The following is a 24,602-nucleotide window of genomic DNA, read 5'->3' on the forward strand; positions in this document are numbered from 1 at the left end:
GCCGCGTTTAAGTGAGCAATGCTAATCCGCACGACATAATAACTGGTTTGCACGGTCTTGCCAAGTCTTGCTCCAGAATCACGGTTTCGTAGTAACCAACACCGAACTAGTACATCTGTAAATAGAATAAAATTAACATTTGTTGTTTTAGTACCGCGAACTTATTTGAAACGGATAATTTACTCGTATGAGAGTATTATGATTTATTTTGTGGAAAATATTTCTTTGCATAGGTTTTCCTGTTTCAGTGTTTGTTCCTCCTTACCTAATCGCACTTCAATCACGCACCACTAACTGATATGTCTGGCGATAGGTTTTCGCGCGCTTATGATTCCAAGCTTCTTAACCTATTTAGACGGACCTTGCATGTGGCGCAAAGCACACTGTGCATCGTGGCACAGCATGTTCTTCCGCCGCGCCAAATTCGCAGCGAGAATTCGCTCTATGCGGTGCAGGCCACTGCCGCCCAGGTTTTACAAAAATAAATAAATGTGTGCAAAGACGAATCGCGCGAACACTCTTGGTTGAAATCAACCGGAAGTAAGCAGCACATGAGTAACCGCATGCCGTTATGACAAAGGAGACGCGACATAGCACTCGGTCGTACGGCGAAAAGTTGCGAGGGCATGTCGCGGCTTGAGTTGAGCTTGGGCTTGGCCTGAGTTGAGAATAGAACTGGCAGAACTTTCAAAGTTAATCAACAAGCGTAAGACAGCTGACATAAGGAAGTACAATATAGATAGAATTGAACATGCTCTCAGGAATGGAGGAAGCCTAAACGCAGTGAAGAAGAAACTAGGAATTGGCAAGAATCAGATGTATGCGTTAAGAGACAAAGCCGGCAATATCATTACTAATATGGATGAGATAGTTCAAGTGGCTGAGGAGTTCTATAGAGATTTATACAGTACCAGTGGCACCCACGACGATAATAGAAGAGAGAATAATCTAGACGAAATCGAAATCCCACAGGTAACGCCGGAAGAAGTAAAGAAAGCCTTGGGAGCTATGCAAAGGGGGAAGGCATCTGGGGAGGATCAGGTAACAGCAGATTTGTTGAAGGATGGTGGGCCGATTGTTCTAGAGAAACTGGCCACCCTGTATACGCAATGCCTCATGACTTCGAGCGTACCCGAATCTTGGAAAAACGCTAAGATAATCCTAATCCATAAGAAAGGGACGCCAAAGACTTGAAAAATTATAGACCGATCAGTTTACTGTCGGTTGCCTACAAAGTATTTACTAAGGTAATTGCAAATAGAATCACGAACACCTTAGACTTCCGTCAACCAAAGGACCATGCAGGGTTCCGTAAAGGCTACTCAACAATAGACCATATTCACACTATCAATCAGGTGATAGAAAAATGTGCGGAGTATAACCAACCTTTATATATAGCTTTCATTGATTACTAGAAAGCGCTTGATTCAGTCGAAACCTCAGCAGTGATGGAGGCATTGCGGGATCAGGGTATAGGCGAGCCGTATGTAAAAATACTGAAAGATATCTATAGCGGCTCCACAGCCACCGTAGTCCTCCATAAAGAAAGCAACAGAATCCGAATAAAGAAAGGCGTCAGGCAGGGAGATACGATCTCTCCCATGCTATTCACAGCGTGTTTACAGGAGGTATTCAGAGACCTGGAGTGGGAAGAATTGGGGATAAGAGTTAATGGAAAATACCTTAGTAACTTGCGATTCGCTGATGATATTGCCTTGCTTAGTAACTCAGGGGACCAACTGCAATGCATGCTCACTGACCTGGAGAGGCAAAGCCGAAGGGTCGGTCTAAAAATTTATCTGCAGAAAACTAAAGTAATGTTTAACACTCTCGGAAGAGAACAGCAGTTTACAATGGGTAGTGAGGCACTGGAAGTTGTAAGGGAATACATCTACTTAGGATAGGTAGTGACTGCGGATCCGGATCATCAGACTGAAATAATCAGAAGAATAAGAATGGGCTGGGGTGCGTTTGGCAGGCATTCTCAGATGATGAACAGTAGGTTGCCATTATCCCTCAAGAGAAAAATTTATAACGGCTGTGTCTTACCAGTACTCACGTACGGGGCAGAAACCTGGCGGCTTACGAAAAGGGTTCGACTTAAATTGAGGACGACGCAACGAGTTATGGAAAGAAGAATGATAGGTGTAATTTTAAGGGATAAGAAAAGAGCAGATTGGGTGAGGGAACAAACGCAAATTAATGATATCTTAGTTGAAATCACGAAAAAGAAATGGGCATGGGCAGGACACGAAATGAGGAGGGAAGACAACCGATGGTCATTAAGAGTTAAGAAATGGATTCCAATGGAAGGGAAGCGTAGCAGAGGGCGGCAGAAAGTTAGGTGGGCGGACGAGATGAAGAAGTTTGCAGGGACAACATGGCCACAATTAGTACATGACCGGGGTAGTTGGAGAAGTATGGGAGAGGCCTTTCCCCTGCAGTGGGCATAACCAGGCTGATTATGATGATGATGATGATGATGAGTTTCAGTAGAGTTGAGCTTGGCGCTGCGCTGACACAAAATTTTTGTTAAGAAGCATGCTTAGAGAGATCCTCTTCATGCCTCGGTGGTAATCTTAGGTTTGACAAAAACTGTTTTAGAGGTCTTTCCGCAGATACGTATAAAAGTTTGAATATATTACAGGTCCATTGTTTTCAAGAAACAGTGGTCACGCGTCACTTGCAACTACATCGATGCATTTTCTTTCATGATAAGTTGACAGAGGTCGCCATTCAATACAGAAAGACAGCATCTATCTATCTATCTATCTATCTATCTATCTATCTATCTATCTATCTATCTATCTATCTATCTATCTATCTATCTATCTATCTGTCTGTCTGTCTGTCTGTCTGTCTGTCTGTCTGTCTGTCTGTCTGTCTGTCTGTCTGTCTGTCTGTGTCTGTCTGTCTGTCTGTCTGTCTCTGTCTGTCTGTCTGTCTGTCTGTCTGTCATCCCAGTCTAATTTCAGTATTAGAGGATGACCCGATTGTAACTGGCTTTCCTACGCGTTACGCGGAGATCAACATATGCCCACCAACCTGGGCCAGGAGGCCCCACGGACACTGCTAAGCAGTGGCTTAGCAGTGTCGCCAGGCGTCGCGGTAGCGTCGCCGTATTATGTAGGGAACTACGGATTGCAAAATCATGCCTCCCAGGCATTTGTATGCACAAGCCCACTGTTCAGTGCCACAACAGCCTCGTAAACAGGAATGGCCAGCAGCTGCCCATGGAAGTCTGCACATTTCTGGTCAGGCAGTGCTCAACCGAGAGACGGCAAGCGTGCCCCACCGCTATAGTTTGCAGAGCCCACTTTCTCATGCAACATATTTATGCGCGTCGCGCAGTCAGTTGAAGGCGCTCTTGAATATAACTTGCCTGGAATATCAAAGGGCACACTGGTGCTCACAAGGACCATCATACGGGGCCATCGCAGAGCTCCGGAAGCAGCAGCAGCTTCCTGCAGGTGCAGAAGCGGCGTGATGTGGTGCGATATCACTGCACATTAAAAACGAAAGTGAACAAAGAGGCAATGAATTCGACCGACTAAAAGAGCATGATGAAACTCGCGTGGAAAGCCGTTTCTCAAGTATCAAGAAAGACGCTTTTACGAGCCTCTTTCGCGCCAGCTTCGGGCTGAAGAGTCCATGGCTTAATGGGTAATCGGGCTAGCGACCAACCGTCTGGTCTGCTTAAGTCACTGGCTATTTTACTCTGTTTATGTGCCGCTCTTCACTGAACGTATTTGACGCCAACACGAGTCACCGGCGATGTAAACTGGCTAGGTGCCGATTTTCCGTAAAAATAAATCCTGTAAAAATTCTCCGTTGGAGGGTGGTATTCAACTTGCGTCACATACTCAATTTTGTCCGAATGCGTATTCAGAAAAGTGTCACGCACGACCTTCGCACATAGCGCAGTGTGTCGTGAGGGAAGCGTGAGGGGGGGGCCTAGCAGCCTCGCACATGGCACATTATGGTGGTGGATGTGCCGTTTGTTGCTATTGCTTCCATGATGATCGCCTTAACGTTAACATTCATATTGAAATAGTTTGTGCAGGAACTTTTTTCGTATCGCGAGTTTCAAAAAAAATAATTACATGTGCATAAGGTGTAGATGGCATTGCTGAAAGTGTTTGATTTAGGTTGAATCATTTTCTTCATTCATCAACCTAAATATACCTTTTTTTTTTGTAAAGAGGGATATTGCATATCTTTGTATGTTTTAGGACAAATTAACCCATACGTGGTTCTTATCGGTGGATTTCCAACTATTCCTGGTCTCGCTTGTGACATTGCTGACCTTCAAAGGGTGAGCCAGCACATGCGAAATCGTTTTTTGTTCTCCTATTTTGTTTGAAAGTTGCAGCATGTGCTTATAGTTCTCTCTAAATGTATCTTTTGGCCGTTTGTTCGCAAGATCCAGATGGGTTCTTTGATTTTGATACCATTCTTTCTTTACGAAGATAAAATACATAGTTAAATTTTAGTGGTAGTACATACGATAGCCACAGGAATGGGCACCGCCTTCTTTAAGCGAACGATTAAATTTGTCGGAACAGTGGTGCCTGGCTTACAGATTATCTTTCGTGATTTTGGTGTCACCAAAAGATCCGTATTATGGTACATAACTTGCAGCAAAAATGCAGTCGTGAACATGGCATCACAACGCAGTGAATTCCCCGCAAGCTGCCAGGTTTTTACTCCTACATCTATGTTTACTTTTCTGCTTTTTAGGCGCCATTCAAGCACTGCTCAAAGGATTCGTGCTAAGTTGAAAGAATGCAAGTTCATGGGCAAGAGCACTCGTTTGTCCTTACCACCTTTTCTGGAAAACTTTGTGCTCTTGACTGGAGATAAGCAGAATGCTAGAGTCTTAACCAGCAAGTACCATTGCAACACCCGTGGCGTGTGGTTTTGTAGGCTTTTTATAAGAGTGTCTAAAGCGAAACGTTCTGACAGCTTACTCGCAGTTTTCACAGCTTACTCGACTTGGGGGCTAAGTTAATTTGAATTCTGGTGTTTTGCCTGCCGGAACCGAGATATGCTTACGAGACAGAGCGTAGAGGGCGGGGGGGTCGTCCCTGAAATAAATTTTAGCATCTCAGGTTCTTTAACGTGGTGTATTATATGGTACGCGAGCGTTCTGATATTTGACTATTATGTCTATAGCGGCCGTTGCGGCCCCCATCGAACCGGCGACCTCACCCTCAAAATAGCTACGTCAGTGCCCCTGAGGAACCATGGCGGACAGCGGTATTGTAATGCTGTTCTGCGTGTGAGCACGTGGTCGCGGGAGCGATTCGCGGCCTCAGCGGGGCCACACTCGACGGAGGCGAAATGCGAGAAACACTCGTTTGCTTAGATTTATTTCAGGTTACGAAATTACAGGATGCCGAAAAATGCGGTGCGGCTTTTACTACAGCGTCGCTCACAGTCTAGTGCGTGAATTGAGGTGTTTAATGCAACGAATAAGCATCACTATTTCTTATCTTTAAAGAAGAAGAAGATGAAGAAAAGATAACACTCATTAGACTTAGAACATTCATGCAAGAAGAGTACGAGCACAGCACTCAATGACTACGCCTTTTACGTACGGCGAGCTTCACTGTCTAAATATATTCAGAAGCATAACGTGAAATTCAAACAAAAATGTGTCCACGCGCATTGCTCAGTACAAATTATCGACGGATTAAGAGCAGCCACGTGCAAAAACACTTGGCCGAATGTTGACGTCATCCGTACGCATGCTGCTTGAGCATTGGCGATAGGCATTCCACGCACCTTGTGCGTCAAGAAACTGGCTATACGTCGTCTTCTTTTCCAGACGGAAGCGTGCGGCTCTGGCAGCTTTAGCCATGCTTTCTCTCCTTGGCTGTGCCATCGCAACATGGACCGTGGCCAGGCTGCATCTGTCCCCATTCGCTATTGTTCCCTTCCCGCATTTCTCGTGAGTACTTTGCCGCAAATATTAAAAAAGAGACGTACATGATTCATTGCTGAAGACCAGTTTGAGATAATTCCAATAGTACTTGAGGCATTGGCTATTCTTGCACTAATCTTGCAATCATCGCTGCTGACGGGTATTGCGATGCAAGGACGAGGGGCTTGGGCATACCCGCAGCTCTCTTTGTAACAAAATGCTTGAACAGAAAGTTTTAGAAAAGTTGCCTCACCGCTTTCTCGCTTCGTACTTGGCTCCCCGTCTTGCACCTATCATCCACGCTCCAGCGACCTTAGCTCCCAATTCACAGGTCCGTTTACAACCCTTCTAGAAGCGCTCGAAGGCATATAACTCCTGAGCGATGAAGTGGCCTAAGAACGCGAGGGAAACATGTTTTTCAGTCGTGACAAGGCTCGAAGGCTTCCTCGCCAAATGGACGTTGTGGCTTCACATCGAGCGGAAGTTCAATCGCTACGCGCCGAGCTAGCACGTCGCCTCGTAAACATAAATGATTTCGCCCTGCGGATGTCAGGGTGACCCTACCTGCAAATCCCCATTCTTTATAAGGATCTAGACTTCTTTGAATGAACTCGCCTACCCGGAATGCCCTCCCAGTGGGGTGCGCCGGCCGGAAGTCCATTGAGACGAAAAAAAAAAAGAGAAGCCCTCCCTAATCGCTGCTTCTAGTGAATCGCAATGAAGTATTATGAAAGTCCACAGCATCCCAACGTGTGTTTTTGTGTGGGTCTGTGTGTGTCCAAGCTCGCCTCTCTAACTACCCCTGCACACCTAACGCATTACCACAAATCTATCGGTGTTTGTCTTCTTCCCCTTTTTTTCCTCGCGGTGATTGACGACGCTGTTTGTAAACGGCTGGATGACCCGTCTCTGTGGCCTAAGGGTTGCTTTTCAAGCGGTGTCATTGTGAGCTGCTTGAAGATATGCTCCAAGCTACTGAGTTAACCAAAGTTAGGCAGATTGTGTAATTTCGATAAGTAATTACAGCGAAGCTTTATACCTGTAACGTCTATGGAAATTTTCGTGTTGTTGTAAGCAAAAAAGCTCCCCATACGTGGGCCGATCCCGGAGATAGTGCAATGCCGGGCCGACCTGCGGCAGAGGTGAAGCACGCGTTATGCACTCCCCATACGTGGGCTTTGAAGAAAATTGAATTGAAATTGCATTGAAAGGAAATTCAAGAAAATAATCATTTGATTTGGACATGCCCTTTTCAAAAGCTTCCAGGTTTAGCCTACGACAAACGTCCTTGGCTTGGCTTTTTTTTTTCAGTGAAACTGTGTGGTAACAGTGAAGAAAGGCACAAAACATGCATGGTGCCTTATTTATTTATTTATTTATTTATTTATTTATTTATTTATTTATTATAGCCTCAGGGCCAAAGGCATTACAGAGGGGAGTGGGTAATATAGGTTACGAAGACAATTATTACAATAGAGTGAATTTTGTTACAACCTAATTTCAACATTCTCCAAAATAAACAAAGGTCGTTAGTGCATCGCGAAATCGTTAATCATGTTGATTGGCTGCAATATCGGGAGGGAGGCGGTTCTATTCGAGAGATGTCTGGGGAAGGTGGGACTGAAAAATAGATTAGTATTGCATTTTTTGATGCCAACCTTGTGCCGATGACCAATACGATAGGAGATGTATTCCGGTGGTGAAATAAAATCGTTGTGTAGACTGACGTAATGATATATCTTGTTGAATAGTGTGGGGCGTCTGATTTTCCGGCGAGCTTTTAAAGGTGGGAGAGAAAGTTTAGTTTTCATGACTGTGATACTTGCAGTACGGTTGTAATTTGTAAAAATCAAGCAAACGGAGTTATCTTGTATAAATTCGAGAGAAGATACAAGATTTTCATGCCAAGGTTTCCATATAGATGATGCGTATTCAAGTTTAGGTCGTATTAGTGATATTATTAGTGTAGAATCATTGCAAAACACAGATATCGTGTCACGCGCGAGATAGTGTAAGCGCAAGACGTTTACTGTGCAAGAAATGTTTGCGTCAGTACCCCCTCGGTCGCTTTCACTGACGAGGAGATAAAATACTCAGATACTTCGACTCATCACAAAGTTGAATAATTCTGCGGGGTCTTATATGATTGCATCCCGCGCATGGCTGTTGTGCTGCTGTGTGACTATATATATAGCGATGCTTCTTGAAAAAAAAATTGGAAGTCAAGCACTATTTTCTCTCCAATGTCGTTCTTCGTACAGATGCAATGCGAATCAAAACTTTAAAGCATACTTTACCAAAACGTCGCAGTTTCACAGGAAAGGTGAAGCACCGATTTTGATAGCAAATTAGTGGACAACTAAACGAAGTAAGGACACCAACTAAATTAACAAGCATGGTCTCACAAACATACACGAACACATCTCAATCGATGACCGCGGATGCTCGCTGTCAAAACGCTGCAACGAGGAAACGCGGCAGCAGCAACGAGCGAATTGGCCTTCACGTCGCCATTAGCATCAACGCGAACTACGTCAACGCCGCGGAAAACACACCGCAGCGTGGATTCTGTGCCCGTTGGAGATGGCTTGGAAGCTACAGCGGTCCGGCTGCCTGGGCCACCCTGAGTAGAACGCCCCCCCCCCCCTACCGCTCCCCCCTTAGCCTTGCGCGCGACAGAAGGTTGCGCGCTTCCTCCCCGCTTTCCGCCGTTGCGTGGCCGAGATTGAGTCACGATCTGAACACAGCGTCGTTTCATGCATTGAAGCCCAAAGTATGTGGAACGCCAGTGCATTTCACCGCAAAGTTCGGAAATCAGTATCTCGAAACAGGTGTCATCCTGAGAATTTGTCGCGAGTGGATGCGCCTCGCGAACGCCACTGCTAGAATTTAAAAATTGCAATATGGGCCACAAGGTAACTAGTTAAAGACTTATTTACTGAAGTTTTGTTAATTGGTTGATTCAGCATTTAAATTTTTTGTGCAAGTAATGTCCGCCTCTTCGAGTAGACCAGCTCATGAACAAGAAGTATGCTATCTGCCAGAGGCAACCTTGACAAAAATTTGAAAGTATTCGCGGAAACACCCTGCATATACAAACTCGCCCCAAGCTGCTCGCCACGTTTTCCTGAGGCGCAACACTCGCGTGATTTGCTCTTCGGACGTTATCTGTCTATCCACCGACGAGTGCGAACAGCGTAATCTTGGTGTATTCTCACGCGAACCATTTACTTTTTTTTTCGAAGAGGTAAAAGATAACATTTTTTTCTACAATTTACTTAGACACAATTTACTTGGTCAGGTAATATAATGGATGGAACAATAAATAACAGAAGCAAGACGTCGACGGTTTGACCAAGTGACTCCTTTTTCAATAACCCATGAGGTAACACTGTAGTGATGGTAACCTAAGAGCAAATCTAGATAAGCCAATGAAGCTGGCGACATGCCGATGGTTGAATTTCAGACCTTGATATCATTAGTTTATTCATTCGAGGACGTCGCCAGAGATCACGGACATCCCGAACTTTGCCAAACTGGGCCGTTCCTGCATTGCAGATTAGGACTGCCCTTTCTTTCGCTTAACTTCTGCCACAGTGTGCATTTCAACAGAACTTGTTGGCCGAGATTTTTAATTTAGCACTTGCAACTTTCCTCCCGCCATATATACGTGTCATTTATTTTTTTATGTTTCTTACAGGCGAATGATGAGCACGATCAACGCATACTACGTGCTACCTTTTTATCACGCTGTATGCTACTTTAGCGGCTGTATGACGTCTCTCATCGTAGCCGACTTCACGAAACGCAAGATTTCCAAGGTACATTTATGAATTTAGGGTTCGCCATTGTTGAGCATCCAAGCTGTAACGATTACGGACATGTTACCGATGGCGTGCTGTGCCAGTATTTTTTTCCTGACGAGAGCGGCGCATATACATCATGCAAGCATAAAGCGAATAGCTTTCTTTCGCTCTTTCTCCCGCTTTTGTAGTGGCCTTAGGTAGGTGGTGGTCGAAATTTTTCGACGATGCAAAGTTTTGTTCGGTAACGAATGTGATAACTTATTATCTTAAATCTTGAAGGTCAACAGGCAAAGTAAAAGTATCACCATAGCAACGAGTCCTGGCTTATGGATGGCTTATTCACTGCGACAGCTGTGGCTCATCGGTCTCCCTTGCGTTGAATGACAGACTGCTTACGGATGAACTGTTTAGTGGAAACGCAGCGAACAACTGCATGCCGGAGACCACGCAAGCGCATGCAATGTGGGTATATTTTAAGAATCACATTAAATAAACCCTATAGAAAAAGTGTACGTGTTACGTAAGAGCGAAAAGCGAAATAAAACAACCTACAATCGGAACCAGACTTCCTCCTTCAAATTGAGCGTTACCAGCCCGAGAACTTCACCGACGAAATAAGGAGCGTGGAAGCGAACCTAGAGAGACAATAGAGGAGCATCACGCCACCGTGATTTACGGGCCTGCTGAGCGAATATTGTTGGGAGAACCGCCCACCGGAATGTGCTCTTAGTGCCGAAAAAAGGTACGCTGCACGAAGCGGAATAAAATGAAATAGACGCTTAGACGAAATTACACAGGACCAGAAGAAAATTGAGAAAGCATTTGTCGAATCCTATCGAACCTTGACAGGACAAATATGCAAGTAGAAAATTGTTTTGAGACAAATTTTTCCATCGATGCCTCTTCGGACGACACATAGAAGGAAAGACTTGAAGCTCTCATCACTATTTCAGAAATAGAGGTGGCTATGCAGGAACTCAGAATCGGGAAGTCCGCGGGATCTGATGGAATTGGTGCCGCCTTTTACAAACCATTTAAGAGAGAAGTGGCAGGGCTATTACATTTTGTCCCAATCGTATATTACGAACAAAAACGATTCCTCCATCTTTCCGCAGAAGTCGCCGTATTTTAATTCCGAAATTTGATGACCCTCTTAAACTTCTGTCAGTAAAGTCTTCTTACAAATGTTGACTACAAGACTTACATAAAAGTCATAACTGAAAAGCGCAAACAGTTACTGGTTTTGTAGTGAGCCACCACCAAGCTTGCGGTATGAAATGGCGCGCTATATTAATGTGCATAAGTGTGGCGCGAAGAATCCTCGATTCTTCTGATGCTGATGACAGGTGCGTCGCTATGCTTCAGCTGGATTTAGAGGAGGCATTTTACAGGATAAGACACGAAATCTTATTTTCCATTGTTTACCACGTGACTGTTGTGGAGGTTTTACTTGAAGGGGTAAAGTGGTGCATTCCGAATGCTCAGCAAACATCATTATTCACAAGCGTGTTAGTGATAACATCAAAGTCCTATCATCCATCTACGCTTCAGGGATGTGCGATTTCTTTATTTTTTGCGTTGTATCTAAGACCATTTTGTTTACATGGCTTGAGAAATGAAAATATACGCGGGTATAGGTATTTTTCAATCGAAGTAAAGATTCGTTCTCGCGCTGACGACGTTGCTGATATTCTGCACCTACTAGGAATGCGTCTCACGGATTGTTCAATTCGCGAAATAAGTTTGTACAGAGACCGGTAGCGCAATAAGGTGGGAGAATCGCCTAGGTTCCTGGCAAGGAAGCTGGGAAATATCGCCAGACACCTTTCAAAATATTCAGTGCACTGTTACACCCGCACTTGGATATCCCGCTAGCGCGCTGTGTCCACACACACACACACACATACACACACACACACACACACGCACACGCACACGCACACGCACACGCACACGCACACGCACGCACGCACACACACGCACACACACACACACACACACACACACACACACACACACACACACAAACACACACACGCACACACACACACACACGAGCACTCAGAAACTCAGCGCGTGCCCAAGCAAACACGAAAGTTTGGAGGACACAACCCGTCCACGTTTGCTCGCGTAATAATTATAATGCCTTGTAGCAACGTTGTTTTACCTTCTGCAAGTACTGCCCATGTCGCAAGTCAATGCGCAAATGACAGGCAGAATTTTTGCAGAGTATGTGTAGGGTTCGACTTGGTAACGGAGAAGGCGAACAATCAATTTGTTTCGTTGAGTCAAAAGGGGTGTATTAAGTTTATGCCACGTATTCCTAACGCAGGTAGTAATTAGATTTCTTTTCTTTTTGTGAGAGATCAGGGCAAATATTTCTGGAGAACGCTAATTCAAACAAGACTCTGCGATATGTTACCGCATTATCCCGTTTCTGCAAATGCCATTACTCGACCAAGAGTGCATAGTTTTCTTCATGACGTTGTTGCTTCTTTCAATATTTTGTACGTACAATTTTATTTAGAATATTTGAGTGGAGTCATTCGCAAGAAGTGCTAGAAATGCCTTTGAGGTGTTACGTAGCCGGAACCACTGTATCGTACGTTGTATGATGTAAGGCCCGAAAGAGACGTCCTAAAATAGCAAATAAAATACCAGTGAGAACATCAGAAAAGTGTTGCTTCCTTCATCTTCACAAAGCCAGGCTTCCTGCCTAGCCATGGCTAAAGAAAAACGGGTTATTTGTTCCCTTACAAGTTGCATGATTAAAAAAAAAGATTATGAGGTACCACTTGGTGGAGACTCAGCGTTAATTTTAACCATCTGGCTATTATTTACGTGCAGCCAATGCGCGGTACACGGACGCTTTTGCATTTCGTCCTCATCGAAATGCCGCTGAGGCACCACGGTGGGTCACTGCATAATTTGTAACAAACGACAAACTATCCACCATGCTCCAGAATTGGTGGGATATAGTGTTCTTTTATGACTTCCTCAAGCGAACACTAAAGAAAGAATCGCCGGTCACTGTATATGAAATTCACTTCTTGGCGACAGATGAAACAGGAGACTTGTCCTATAAGATTGTCATGTTGATGTGCAGGCGCAGCCTATGTAAAACAAAAAAGGGCTGTTGGAAATGCAGATATGCATGGGCGACCTGCCAGAGAGTATTTCATAGAAAATGCCACGTACGTAAGAGATATCTCCAGGAACGAAAACGAACTTCTAGTATGGATTGATATGTTGGATGATTTGGTGTCACTGAGGCGCTTTTAACTTCAAAATGCCAGCTAAATATTGTTGGCGTGCTTTATAAAAAATAGCAATGTTTTGCTTTCTCTCTGTGTGCATGCGCCATGTGTTTCCTGTCGACGACAAAACCGACAATAAAGAAGAAAAATAAGGGATCTGTGGCGTAATAGTCTCTATACCAGGCTGCTTCTGTGGTAGACATTATGTGTTCGAATCTTGCCGCGTTACTGCTTTAGTGTTATTTTTTCAAATGTTTATAAAACATTACTTTGACAAAAATGATGAGTTCGCGAAGCCGTTTGAAGCCACAAGGACGGAGTTATGCAAATATAAGTATTGACCATCTCTTATAGCAAACAGCAACTACAACCACCCCTTTCATGCTGACTGTCAAAAAAAAAAAAATTGGAGGACGCATAAGCTTCGCCTATAAGAGTCGAACGCGATAGCATTCAAGGATCCGTGACTGATTCTACCGCTTCCCGGCAACTGCAGCTTATGTAACCGTAATGTTTACCGGGAAACACTGTCGGCGAATGCTATGCACGAAGGTGAGCTTTTTGGTACAAACGCGGCCTCTTCCTCCGGCCGCGAATGCGAGGAGACAGGCGCCATCTGTATGGTGTTGTTGCAAGGAACAGAGGTGGGCGCCCCGCTCTATGAATGGGAAAAACGCCGGAAGAGGGGTCCGTGTTTGAGTTTCCGTGTAACAAAATTGTGTTTTCTCGTGCTTCTAAATTACAATCCGACGCCATCATTTACGTTGGTTGTACGTAAGTCGTACTTTACGATTCTTATAGGCATTTTACTTGCAGAAATTCAATTAGTTCAGTAACATCGTTGCGCTACTCAGGGGGCTTACGTGGTTGGGTATGCGTGGTTGGGAACAATTTTGTGCACTAAAACATCTCCACTCTAGACGCGGCAGGGCGACACCTGATTTTCTGTGACACGGGGCCTTCACGCTGTCGCGTTAATATCGCGCAGGAGGTTAGTGCGTCCCCAAGTTGCCGTGGATAAGGACGACCAGCTCGAAGCGCGTCGATGGCGTGTCGGTTTTTCGTCCTGCAACGATTTGCGTGCTGCTTATTGCGCGGCTATTAACTGCGCCTGAGTTGGCCAACCATTTTAATGCATTTCAGACTCTTCAGCTGGCTGGCTGGTGTGCATCTGTTTGTTGTGGGCTCTTCTGCGTTTATGTGAAGTTTATTTGGTTCTCGAGCCCCAACCCCCCATCGGGAGGCGCGGAGCTGCTTGTGGCATTCTTCGACAGGTTACTGTGGTCTTTCTTTATCGCCTGGATCATACTAATGTGTGCTACGGGCCGAGGAGGTAAGGTTCCCCTGATGCTTTTTTGTTATTTGTGTTATTTGTTAGAGGAAACTAGCGCCAGCAGGAACGGATGACAAGTGCTGCGTAGATGCTATCTCGTTTTGAGGCCAGAGACATTTCATGGTTCTCATTTTGTACACATGACCAAAACTGAAACAAACCCTGCTTCTATTTAGGAATTGTGAACAAGTTCTTGTCCTGGAAAGCATTTGTTCCATTGAGCAGGCTTTCGTACGGCGTGTACCTCATCCACTGGCTATTTCTCGAACTCATGCTGCATTCATCCAGAGAACGAGTCTACTGGTCGGCATTCAATCAGGTAGGTTGCGCTTTGTAAATTTCATATTGTGCTTCATTGTGTAATAGTTCGGCGGAAACCCGCAAGGTAGAGGGAAGTACTTTATAAAGGGAAAGTGTGACATCCACGATTAGGTGGATGTCTTATTTTACTTTTATTAATCTGCTTCATTATAGAACAATGCTGCGCTACATCAATCGTAGTGAAGCTTTCAGCTCAGTTTTGCTTCAAAAATTATCAAACTCTTCATATATATAGTTCCTGATAATGTAAGTGATTATTGCAAGCGTTCTCCAAGAAATACGACTTCCTGTTCAGCTGTGGCTCCTTTAAAAATTTTCTGTCTGTCAGAAACATTACCGAAATGGATATAACTGATGCTCTGTAATTGCAGAACCACGTTTTTGCTATAAAGGTTTTCATCATTGGTTTCCTTTATTGCACGTGCCAGAAATACCAGGCAACTAGTGGATGATCGACGGGAAATACAGTCGACAAGACATATATCGCCATGAGCACACAGGCTCTCTGTAAACAGACTATCGTAAAAGATTTGTGCTTTTTCTATGAAATTTTGTCAGGGCTGCCCGAGGCTGCTTCTGCTGCAAAGCAATTAGAAAAACGTACTGATGCAGATGCCGTTGTTTTTAACCCTGCTGATCAAGCGAAAAGTGTGAAATTTCAAGCTATAATGCAGATTGCGCTTATCAGCCTAGTCTGTCAACAAAGCTTCGATGAAGTGTAAGAGTTACGTTACTCTTCGGGTGTCACACGTTGCTTTTGTGATAAGAAGCCAACAAACAAAGACACCAAGGACAACATCGGGGAAATTACTTATACTGACTGATTGAAATAAAGAAATGATAAATTAATGGAATTGAAACTGGATGAAAAAGCAGCTTGCCGCACGTGGGGAATGATCCCACGTCATTGCATTACGCGGGCGATGCTCTACCAATTGAGCCGCCACGGCGCTGTCTTCTCATCCACTTTCTGGGTTATTTATGTGCTACTACTAGGATTAACCCTAGGAGCGTTAGCCAGCACCACCACTCGCAAACCTTGGTGGCAGATATGGAACATCCTTTCTGCCGCAGGCATCACCAGTACGTGATCTTCTTGGGTAAAGCCTACTGGTCAATAAACCCACACGTGCTGCCTGAAGGCATCAGTTCCTGATCCCAGGCCCTCGTTATGTAATTAACGTGGTACGGGAGAAAGGATGGTTGGTTGGTCGATAGGATGGTTGTCGCCATTACCAAATATTTGTTTCGCAATGGCGGTCTTGCCTAAAGGATGACCGTTCAGGTAAAAAATGCTGCATAGAGAGGCGACAAATTGAAGTAAGTGGTCACCGTGCTAAGGCGAAAGAAAAAGAAAGATCATGTTTGGGAATTGCGGTAAGCAGGTGGTGGAGAAAGAAGAGTTGCAGTGAAACTACATTGTTTCAGTAAAGTCGGGGATCTACACGGCGAACGTCCCCACGATAGCGCTAGCTCAGGCGGCGAGTTTCCCGACAGTGTTCGAGACGGTCCGCGTAGGTAATCTGAACGCGAAACGTTATAAAAAAAAAATTCTTTGAGACTTCATTTGGAAATATATATCTACTCATCCCATTTGACGGTGGCCAAAACCATGAAAATTTCCGCCAAATTGCGGAGCAAGTAAATACTGAAACCACTGGACACTAGTCATAAACTGGGCATTCGCGGTGTTGTTTTTTTTTTATTTTTGCAACTTGAGAGCTTCAGCACTCGGCTCGTCTTGGCAAATGACTTAATTTTCGTTTTCTTTCTCTCTTTCTACTTCTTCTTCCCCGTGTTCAGTCCTGTATGAATATATGTGGCACTGACTTTCACAGCGGGGGTCAGCTAAATTTTGATCTTGAACGCAATGGACGCGATTCTCTCTGTGTTTCGTAGAAATTGAAAGCAGAAAACCGTTTATTTTTACGCATGTACTGTGTTATTTTATTGCGTGTAGCCCTCCCTGCCTGGGCGTGACGTAGGCCGGCAGTTTTAGTAAAGCACGTGAAGCAAATCTGTTTTAATCGTGATCGGTCGCTGAGAAGTTTCTGGCGGCCTAGCTATGCAGCCCGTTATGTACTGCCTAAACCACTACACAGGCCCGGGCTTACCTGAATGCCCAGGCCCTGCCCAAATTGCGGGCGGGGCCGGTTAAAGCGTTTTTAACCGGTCCCGGACCCATTCCTTGATGGGGTTTGGTGGTGCCTTTCAGCACGCGCGAACGTTCTGTACAGATCCAAGGCATTCTGTGAGAAGCTGAACTTAAAGGGTGAAAAAAAAAAAAAGCCTCTAAATTATTTGAGCAAGCAAAATTAGGAAGTCATACCCTTTTGTTTCTACAAAAACAAATTTCTTTCCTCCAAAGTAAAACAAATGGATGCTAGAAGCCGATCTTTATACAGTTTGACTTTTACCACTTTTGCGATTGCACTATTTTACCGCTATCCATACAAATATTTAAATGCGAGTAAGTCTGAGTCTCAGTCGCAGACATATATTTGAACATAGATGCCTCAAGTGAGGAGGAAGAAAAGCCAGTGTACATGAAACGACTTTACATTTCTCATTATTCCCACTGTACATCTTTACTGCGGTACGGACTAAAGAATTACTACGGACAGAAGCGAAATATTTTTTTACAAAACAACGCAATCATAAAAATGTCGCACAATCCAATACTGGCACAAAATAAAGGGGATACGATAATGGTGAACGTCATGTTTTAATACAAAGTAAGGAAAAGATGGGCTTAAGCAAAATAATGCCCCACAAAAATATAATGAAAAACGCTTTTAAGCGAATTGTGAGACATTTCGCGGATTAAGCTGTGGCATAATCCAAACCCCTTTAGTGCGTAGGGCCGGGTATATTTTAGAGTTTTTAAGCCATAATGCGTTCGTGACCATGGCACGTACAAGTATTCACCATGCCTTAAAGGGCAGCCGTGAGTGATGGTACAAAGGTGCACACTGTCGGAGAATACTTATATCCCATGTTTAAAACGTGATTTATATTTTTATTTATTTATTTAGGATACCTTACAGGCCCTATGGGGGCATTGTGTAAGGGGGGTTACAAAATCAAGAAAAAGAAAAAAAGAGTGAGCAGCCTTCTAAAGTGTAATACAAAAATACGCCTCAATGCAGGGCTCATCAACATTACTACCAAGATAAAAACATGAAAAAGGAACAAATGAAGTAATGAAAGGCCACAAAGGTACACTTAAGGAAATAACACGTGTAAAAATTAACGTAAGGCACTAATACTAGAAAGTAAAATACACGAAAGATGAACATATCAGGGAGTACAATTCTTGAAGGGATATTTAGAGAAAAAGATGCTGGAAAGCAATAATATATACAGGGCATACAAGTGAGCACGTGACGCAGCATAAAATAGCAATTCATAAGAGCGAGATAGCAATGCAGCAATAAAGAATAAAAAAATAAAATAAAAACATCGCATGAAGTTCGAAGCACGTTGCCAAATGCAAGAAACAAGATAAAGTGATTTGTAAGTGCTATTTTGAAAAATGCTCGTGTATGAGATGACGAAATTTTTCTTGATCTGACTCGGAAGCAATGTGATCAGGCAGATTGTTCCACAAGCGAATGGCCGTAGGGAGTGCGGAAAAGTTAAAACCATGAGTCGTACCGTACATGCGCGCAAAACTTCAGTGGTTATTTAATCGGCGAGACGTGTTCCAGGCGATCTGGATATGTAGTGTGGATTGTGCGGCATTATAAACATACTTGTGAAACAAGGATAACAGAGCGATATTACGGCGAAGAACTAAAGGCTTTATGGAATGATCGAGTTTCATTTGCGTTAAGCTGGAGTGATGGCTATAATCACGTGAAATGAAACGGGCTGCTCGGTTCTGGAGTGATTCAAGCATGTCGATTAAGTATGTAGGATGTGGGGACCAAGTGGAGGATGCATACTCGAGCTGTGGTCGAACAAATGTCTGATAGGCGAATTTGCGGATGTTCGAACGTGAATTACCCAGATTACGACGTAGGTAACCTAATGTCCTTGAAGATTTTGCGCAAACGGCTGCATTGTGGTCTGTCCAGGAGAGGTTTCAAGTTAGATGAACACCCAAATATCTATACGATACTGTTTGTAACAATTCTTTATTATTGACGTTGTATAAAAATGTGAGTTGTCACGCTTACGACTAAAAGAAATTACCTGACATTTTGATACATTTAAAGCCATTAACCAGGTGTTGCACCAATTATGAATTAGGCTAAGGTCATTTTGAAGGGCCAGGTGGTCGTCAGTACTCATAATTGATCTGTAATTAATGCAGTCGTCAGCGGAAATACGTAAGCGAAAAGAAACATTAAGTGGCAAATCATTTATGTGAATTAGGAAGTGTAACGGGCCCAAAACGCTGCCCAGAGGCACACCAGAAGTAAGGTAAGTAGGAGACGAAGCAATATTATTAACTACTGTGGACTGTTGACGATTCGAAAGAAAATTACGTAGCTATGTGAGAGTGAAGGAGTCAAGTCGAAGTGCAGTTAATTTCGCAATAAGGCGACAATGAGTTACACGATCAAATGCTTTGGAAAAGTCATGAAAAATGCAATCGGTCTGCTGTTTATTGTTCATGTTAAGGTGCAGGTCAGTCATGAATTCGAGTAACTGTGTCTCACATGATAATCCTCTCCTTAAACCATGTTGATGGCGAAAAAAGAAATTATTGGACTCTAGGTGATCATAAATATGCGAAGCAATTATATGTTCGAGCATCTTGCAGCAAGTGCAGGTCAATGAAATTGGACGGTAATTTTCCGGGGAGTTTTTATTCCCAGTTTTAAATATTGGTATGATTTTTGCCTTTTTCCAGTCATTGGGCAGCTGTCCCGATGATAAAGACTGCTTGAATATATGGTACAGATTGTTACTGGATATAGAAATGGTATTTTTTAATATCTTGGAACTCATATTATCAATACCAGATGAAGTAGATAACTTCAAGTTATTAATAAGACATGCAATTTCCTCCACCGAGATTTCAATATTTTCCATGAATTGCCAGTCACAATCAGCAACATCAGGTACATTGGTATGATCCTCGCGGCTCAAACGCAGAGGGGCAAATTAAACGCAGAGGGGCATTCATTGTCAGAGAGGGGAGTATTTGAATTGCTGTGTAAGGCTATCCGGTTAGAGTCAAGGTCAGGTGATATAATTCGCCAAAACTTTTTCGGATTCGAATGTAAGAGAGAAGGTAAATCTGTGGAGAAATATTTATTTTTAGCTGCAGCTAAGGCAGAACAGTATGTTTTTAAGCAAATCCTGAACCTTTCTCACGAAGAAGCATTATTGACGCGTTTAGCGGTATTGTACAGACGTTTCTTTTTATTCCTAAGCTTACGTAGGGCATTATTAAACCAAGGATTTGTTTTGTCATTTGTTATCGAGATCAACGGGATATATTTGTTAATTAGAGCAGACATTTTATTCTTGAAACACACCCAGTTATCTTCCACCGAGCGATTATAAAAAGAAGGAAGTAGCGTGCGGTTGAGAAATACTTCAAGTTCATCGTTTATTTTAGAGTAGTTTGCTTTGTTATAATCACTTATTATTTTCTTTGAGATCCCCGAAAAGGGTAGTGGAACACTGATTTTTACCTGAAGTAGATCGTGATCGCTAAAGCCGTTTAGATGAATTACGAATTCAATCGTTTCGGGAGTGTTGGTGAGTATAAGGTCTAGAATGTTAGTTCCACGGGTTGATTTGTTAACGACCTGGAACAGGTTAAGATCTAAAGTTAAGAAAATCCGCTGAGGTTCGACAAGATGATGATAGGTTACGCCAATTTATGAGCGGAAAGTTAAAATCGCCGAATAAGTAAACAGAATGCGCTGGACAGAGCTGGAGGGCCGTGGTTATGCTATTGCGTAGTTCTGTAACGAAAGAAGTGCTGTAGTCAGGTGGACAGTAACAGGCACCTACCAGTAGCTTGGTGGTATTTATTATTACTTCAACCCACACAATTTCAAGAGATGAGTTCGAGTCGATAATAAGTGAATATAATGATTTTTTAACACCGAGAAGAACGCCACCGCCTCTCTTGCTAGTTCGGTCTTTGCGGTAAATATTATAAGAATGGTTATCAGGAAGAATTTCATCGTCTCTAATGTCAGGATTTACCCAAGTTTCGGCAAGAACAAGAATATTAGATTCGTTATCGTCAAAAACAGAGCTAACTAATTTGCGCGTGGGCATGATGCTTCGTATGCTTGCGTAAGATAGTGTCAACAAAGACCCAGGGATAGGTAGCTTTGACTGTGGAAGAGCCCGTGGGCAAGTGCTTATGTCTAGCTATCTTTGCGACATGACTGTTGCGACTTATCGTTGTTGCGACATTTCGTTGTAAAAGACGGAAATCACAAAATTTAGATAACTGCATGATGCGATAAGCCGAGAAGAGAGGGAGAGATTCGGGAGGCTGTTGTCAAAAGTACTTTTGTAATTCATCATTACCATCAGCCTATATTATGTCCATTGCAGGACGAAGGCCTCTCCCTGCGATCTCCAATTACCCCTGTCCTGCGCCAACCAATTCCGACGAGCACCTGCGAATTTCCTAATTTCATCGCACCACCTAGACTTCTGCCATCCTCTACTGCGCTTTCCTTCTTTTGGTACCCATTCTGTAACCATAATGGTCCAACGGTTATCTAACCTCCGCATTACACGATCTGCCCAGCGCCATTTTTTTCTCTTGGAATATCCACTGCAACTGTTTGCTCTCTGATCCATACCGCTCTCTTTCTGTCTCTCAAGGTTATGCCAAGCATTCTCCATTTCATTGCTCATTGTGCAGTTCTTCACTTGTTCGCAAGCTTCTTTGTCAGTCTCGAAGTCTCTGCCCCATATATCAGCACCGGTAAAATGCACTAATTATACACCTTCCTTTTCAATGATAATGGTAAGTTTCTAGGCAGCAGCTGAAAATGTTTGCCATGTGCGATCAAACCCATTTTTATTCTTCTGTGAACTTCGTTCTCACGATCAGGGTTCCCTGTAAATGACTGACCTAGGTGAACGTATTCCTTCCCAGGCTCTAGCGGCTGACTAACGATCCTGAACTCTTGTTCCCTTGCCTGGTTATTTATCACTATCTTTATCTTCTGCGTATAAATATTCAACCCCAATCTTACACTCTCCCTGTTAAGGTCCTCAATCATTGGTTGTAACTCATCCGCCATGTTGCTGAAGAGAACAATGTCATCGGGAAACCAGGGTACTGAGATATTCGCCGTTGATCCTTACTCCTAAGCGTTCCCAGTTGAATAGCTTCAATATTTCTTCCAAGCACGCAATGAATAGCATTGGAGAGATTGTTTCTCCGTGTCTGACCCCTTTCTTTATAGGTATCTTCCTACTTTTCTTTTGGAGAATGAAGGTAGCCTTGTAGTCTCTGTAGAGATTACCCAGGATATTTACCTAAGCCGTCTGTACTCGTTGATTACGTAACGCCGCTATGACTGCTTATATCTCCACTGAATCCTTGACTACCCTACGCTCATTTCATTGCACTATTTTACCACTTTTTCAGGCAGAGCTTTCTTTGCGGACCTTACGCGAGTTTTCTGACCGTGAACATTGGGAGCTGCTGCTGAGAGTTGCCAGAGTCTTTAAATAGTAGAAAACGTATAAAATATGACTTAATGCCTGTATATAATCTAAGTGTGCTTTGCAAGATGTTCCCAAAGAACACCGCGTCTATGAAGTCTACACAAGAATGGTCAAGAGTTTCAGCCTTTAGAACACAAACGATATTCAGTTTACAGTGGCAGAAAACAACTTCTTTGCTCCATTCGCGATTAACGGCAAGGGTTGCGGAATGCAATTTAAAGTAAAATGTTTTTACTCTCAGCAGGAATGCTCATTTGGCGTATGCTCTTGGGATGTCTTGATTATCACATTGGAAAATAAGGGCATATGGTATATAAGAATTGGGAAGAGGCATTCTATTAGTGCCGCAGAGGGTGCCATGCCGGAAGCACTGCATGTAGGCATCTTCCACACTGAAATACACGCTTAGGAAAAGATCACAATCGCACAATCGTAACATTGCAATGTTATTGCAATGTTTTATTGTCAGTTCAATGGTATTACAATGTTATTCAATATACCACCTAAGCTATCACATCTTAAGGCATGTATGCCAACGTTTTTTTCGGCGGGCTCCGACCGCGCCAGATCGTTGAAGTGCAGGCCGGGGCCGGGCCAGGGCATAAAGCCACTGGCCCGGGCTTGGCCCGGGGAAAGCGCCTCCATACACGCTTTCACCCACCAGGTTAAGTGCCGCCAACCTACGCTCATCCGCTCAGATTCCAGAGTCAAGCGGAACTTACGTAGTCACAGTTTCTGGTTTTAGCTGGGAGCGGCGTCACTGATCCATAGAGCACTCTTAAAAAGTATACGCCTTTTGGGGTTTATTCCACAACAATAATCATCGCCTGTCTTGCCTGCATTTCTTTTCATTAATGCTGCGAGCCCGGTACTTCCAAATTCACGAAGGGCGTGAGCGTCATCCACGTGACACAGCATTCTCGACAAGAAGGTAGCGAGCACCGAGCACAAGTTTCTGTTTCGTTGTCGCAGTCACACAACCACAAAAATTCAGTTGCTCCAAGAGCAGAGCAGCTTTGGGAAAGGGCGGTTCCATGAGTTGACAGTTGCGCCGGTGCCGGAGCGTGAGTCATTAGCAAGGATTTCAGCTTCATAAGTGCGAGCCCACGCCACGCGCTCAACGAATCAGAGCCGATTCGCTTCCGCCGGGGAAGGAAAGAGCAGGAAATTGTTTCGGGCACGATACGCCAGCTTCATTTTGGTTCAGTCACGGAAAGCGTATGGGACGGACACGCGTTGTGCGTTCCCCCGAAGAACAGCCAGCTTTCGACGAGTGGCGGCGAAAACTCGCCTATGAAAGGGCTCGCCGTCGGCACGCTGATCCAGCCGTTAGAGCAGCCCGAGAAAAGAAGATCCCGAGCAGAGGGAGCGGGAGGCGGTACCAATCCGGCGCCGTTACTTCGGTTCACTTACCCCATTTTAAGAAGGGAAACTCAAGCAAGGCGGATTGATGATTATTTCTGTGGGACAAATATACACTCTAAATGGTGCAACCGTGTTAAGAGTGAGGTGCGAGCGTTTCGACAAGCAAAAATTCAGGAACTGGAAATATCGGAATTGGAACAACCGGACACGGAAACCCCGAAAGCGGAAATTGTGGAAGCGTAACTGGTTGGAGCGACGGATCAGGGAACAGCGCACATGAAATGTCGGTGCTACTTAGCTAATGCGGCGGTGGCACCTGGATGGCAGGGCTTTGGGCCGGAGCACCGAAGTCAGGCCAATGCAGTGCTCTTATAATGCTCACATAGATGGCGGTGCACATTGGCTGTACCAAATATTTGAGCAGGTTTTCAGAGTAAGGTAAACAACAATTCTCTGTGAGGTGTACGTCCCCCGCAGGGGCGTCTGCGCAAGCAGGCGTTTGGTGCGTTGCGACACCGCGTACCCGAGCACACGAGGGTTGGACCCTCCCGCGTGTAGCCGTGCGCGGCTTAGCCGTGTCCGGGGAAAAGGGGATCCTGGGGGTTGAGCCAATGCCGGGTGTTTGGACCTTTACGGCCCCTCGGCGGCGGCAACACACCCCTTTGGCCTCGGCTTCACGTAGACGGCACCCCCGGACTGACCCACCCGGGGGAAATCGGTAGTTGCCTCTTCCTGTCTCTCTCTTCCTCTAATCTTCGTCTTTCTCTTACTATTTCATCTTTCCTGTCTCCTCCTAGCTTCCGTTTACTTCCAATTTTCCAGGCAGCAAGGGTTAACCTTGTGTGAGTAGCCAACCTTGGTTATATCATATTTGGTTATAGCGGTAGCGTACAGCTGGCGCTTGTAGGCCCTGTTTTACAGGCCCTGCA

The 24,602-nt window shown here is 44.2% G+C and overlaps 1 protein-coding gene across 1 annotated transcript in view; it reads left to right on the forward strand.

Moving 5' to 3' along the window:
- Positions 1-24,602, forward strand: part of LOC129387327 (nose resistant to fluoxetine protein 6-like) — a 68,911-nt gene that overhangs the window by 38,428 nt on the left and 5,881 nt on the right. Inside the window, exons 11-15 of the mRNA XM_055076251.1 lie at positions 4,233-4,315; positions 5,831-5,953; positions 9,627-9,747; positions 14,133-14,322; positions 14,499-14,641. Of these exons, the coding sequence (XP_054932226.1) occupies positions 4,233-4,315; positions 5,831-5,953; positions 9,627-9,747; positions 14,133-14,322; positions 14,499-14,641 (660 nt within the window). The remainder of the gene's footprint in view (positions 1-4,232; positions 4,316-5,830; positions 5,954-9,626; positions 9,748-14,132; positions 14,323-14,498; positions 14,642-24,602) is intronic.

The sequence above is a fragment of the Dermacentor andersoni genome, chromosome 3 (assembly GCF_023375885.2).
Source record: "Dermacentor andersoni chromosome 3, qqDerAnde1_hic_scaffold, whole genome shotgun sequence".
In the NCBI taxonomy this organism is placed as follows: domain Eukaryota; kingdom Metazoa; phylum Arthropoda; class Arachnida; order Ixodida; family Ixodidae; genus Dermacentor; species Dermacentor andersoni.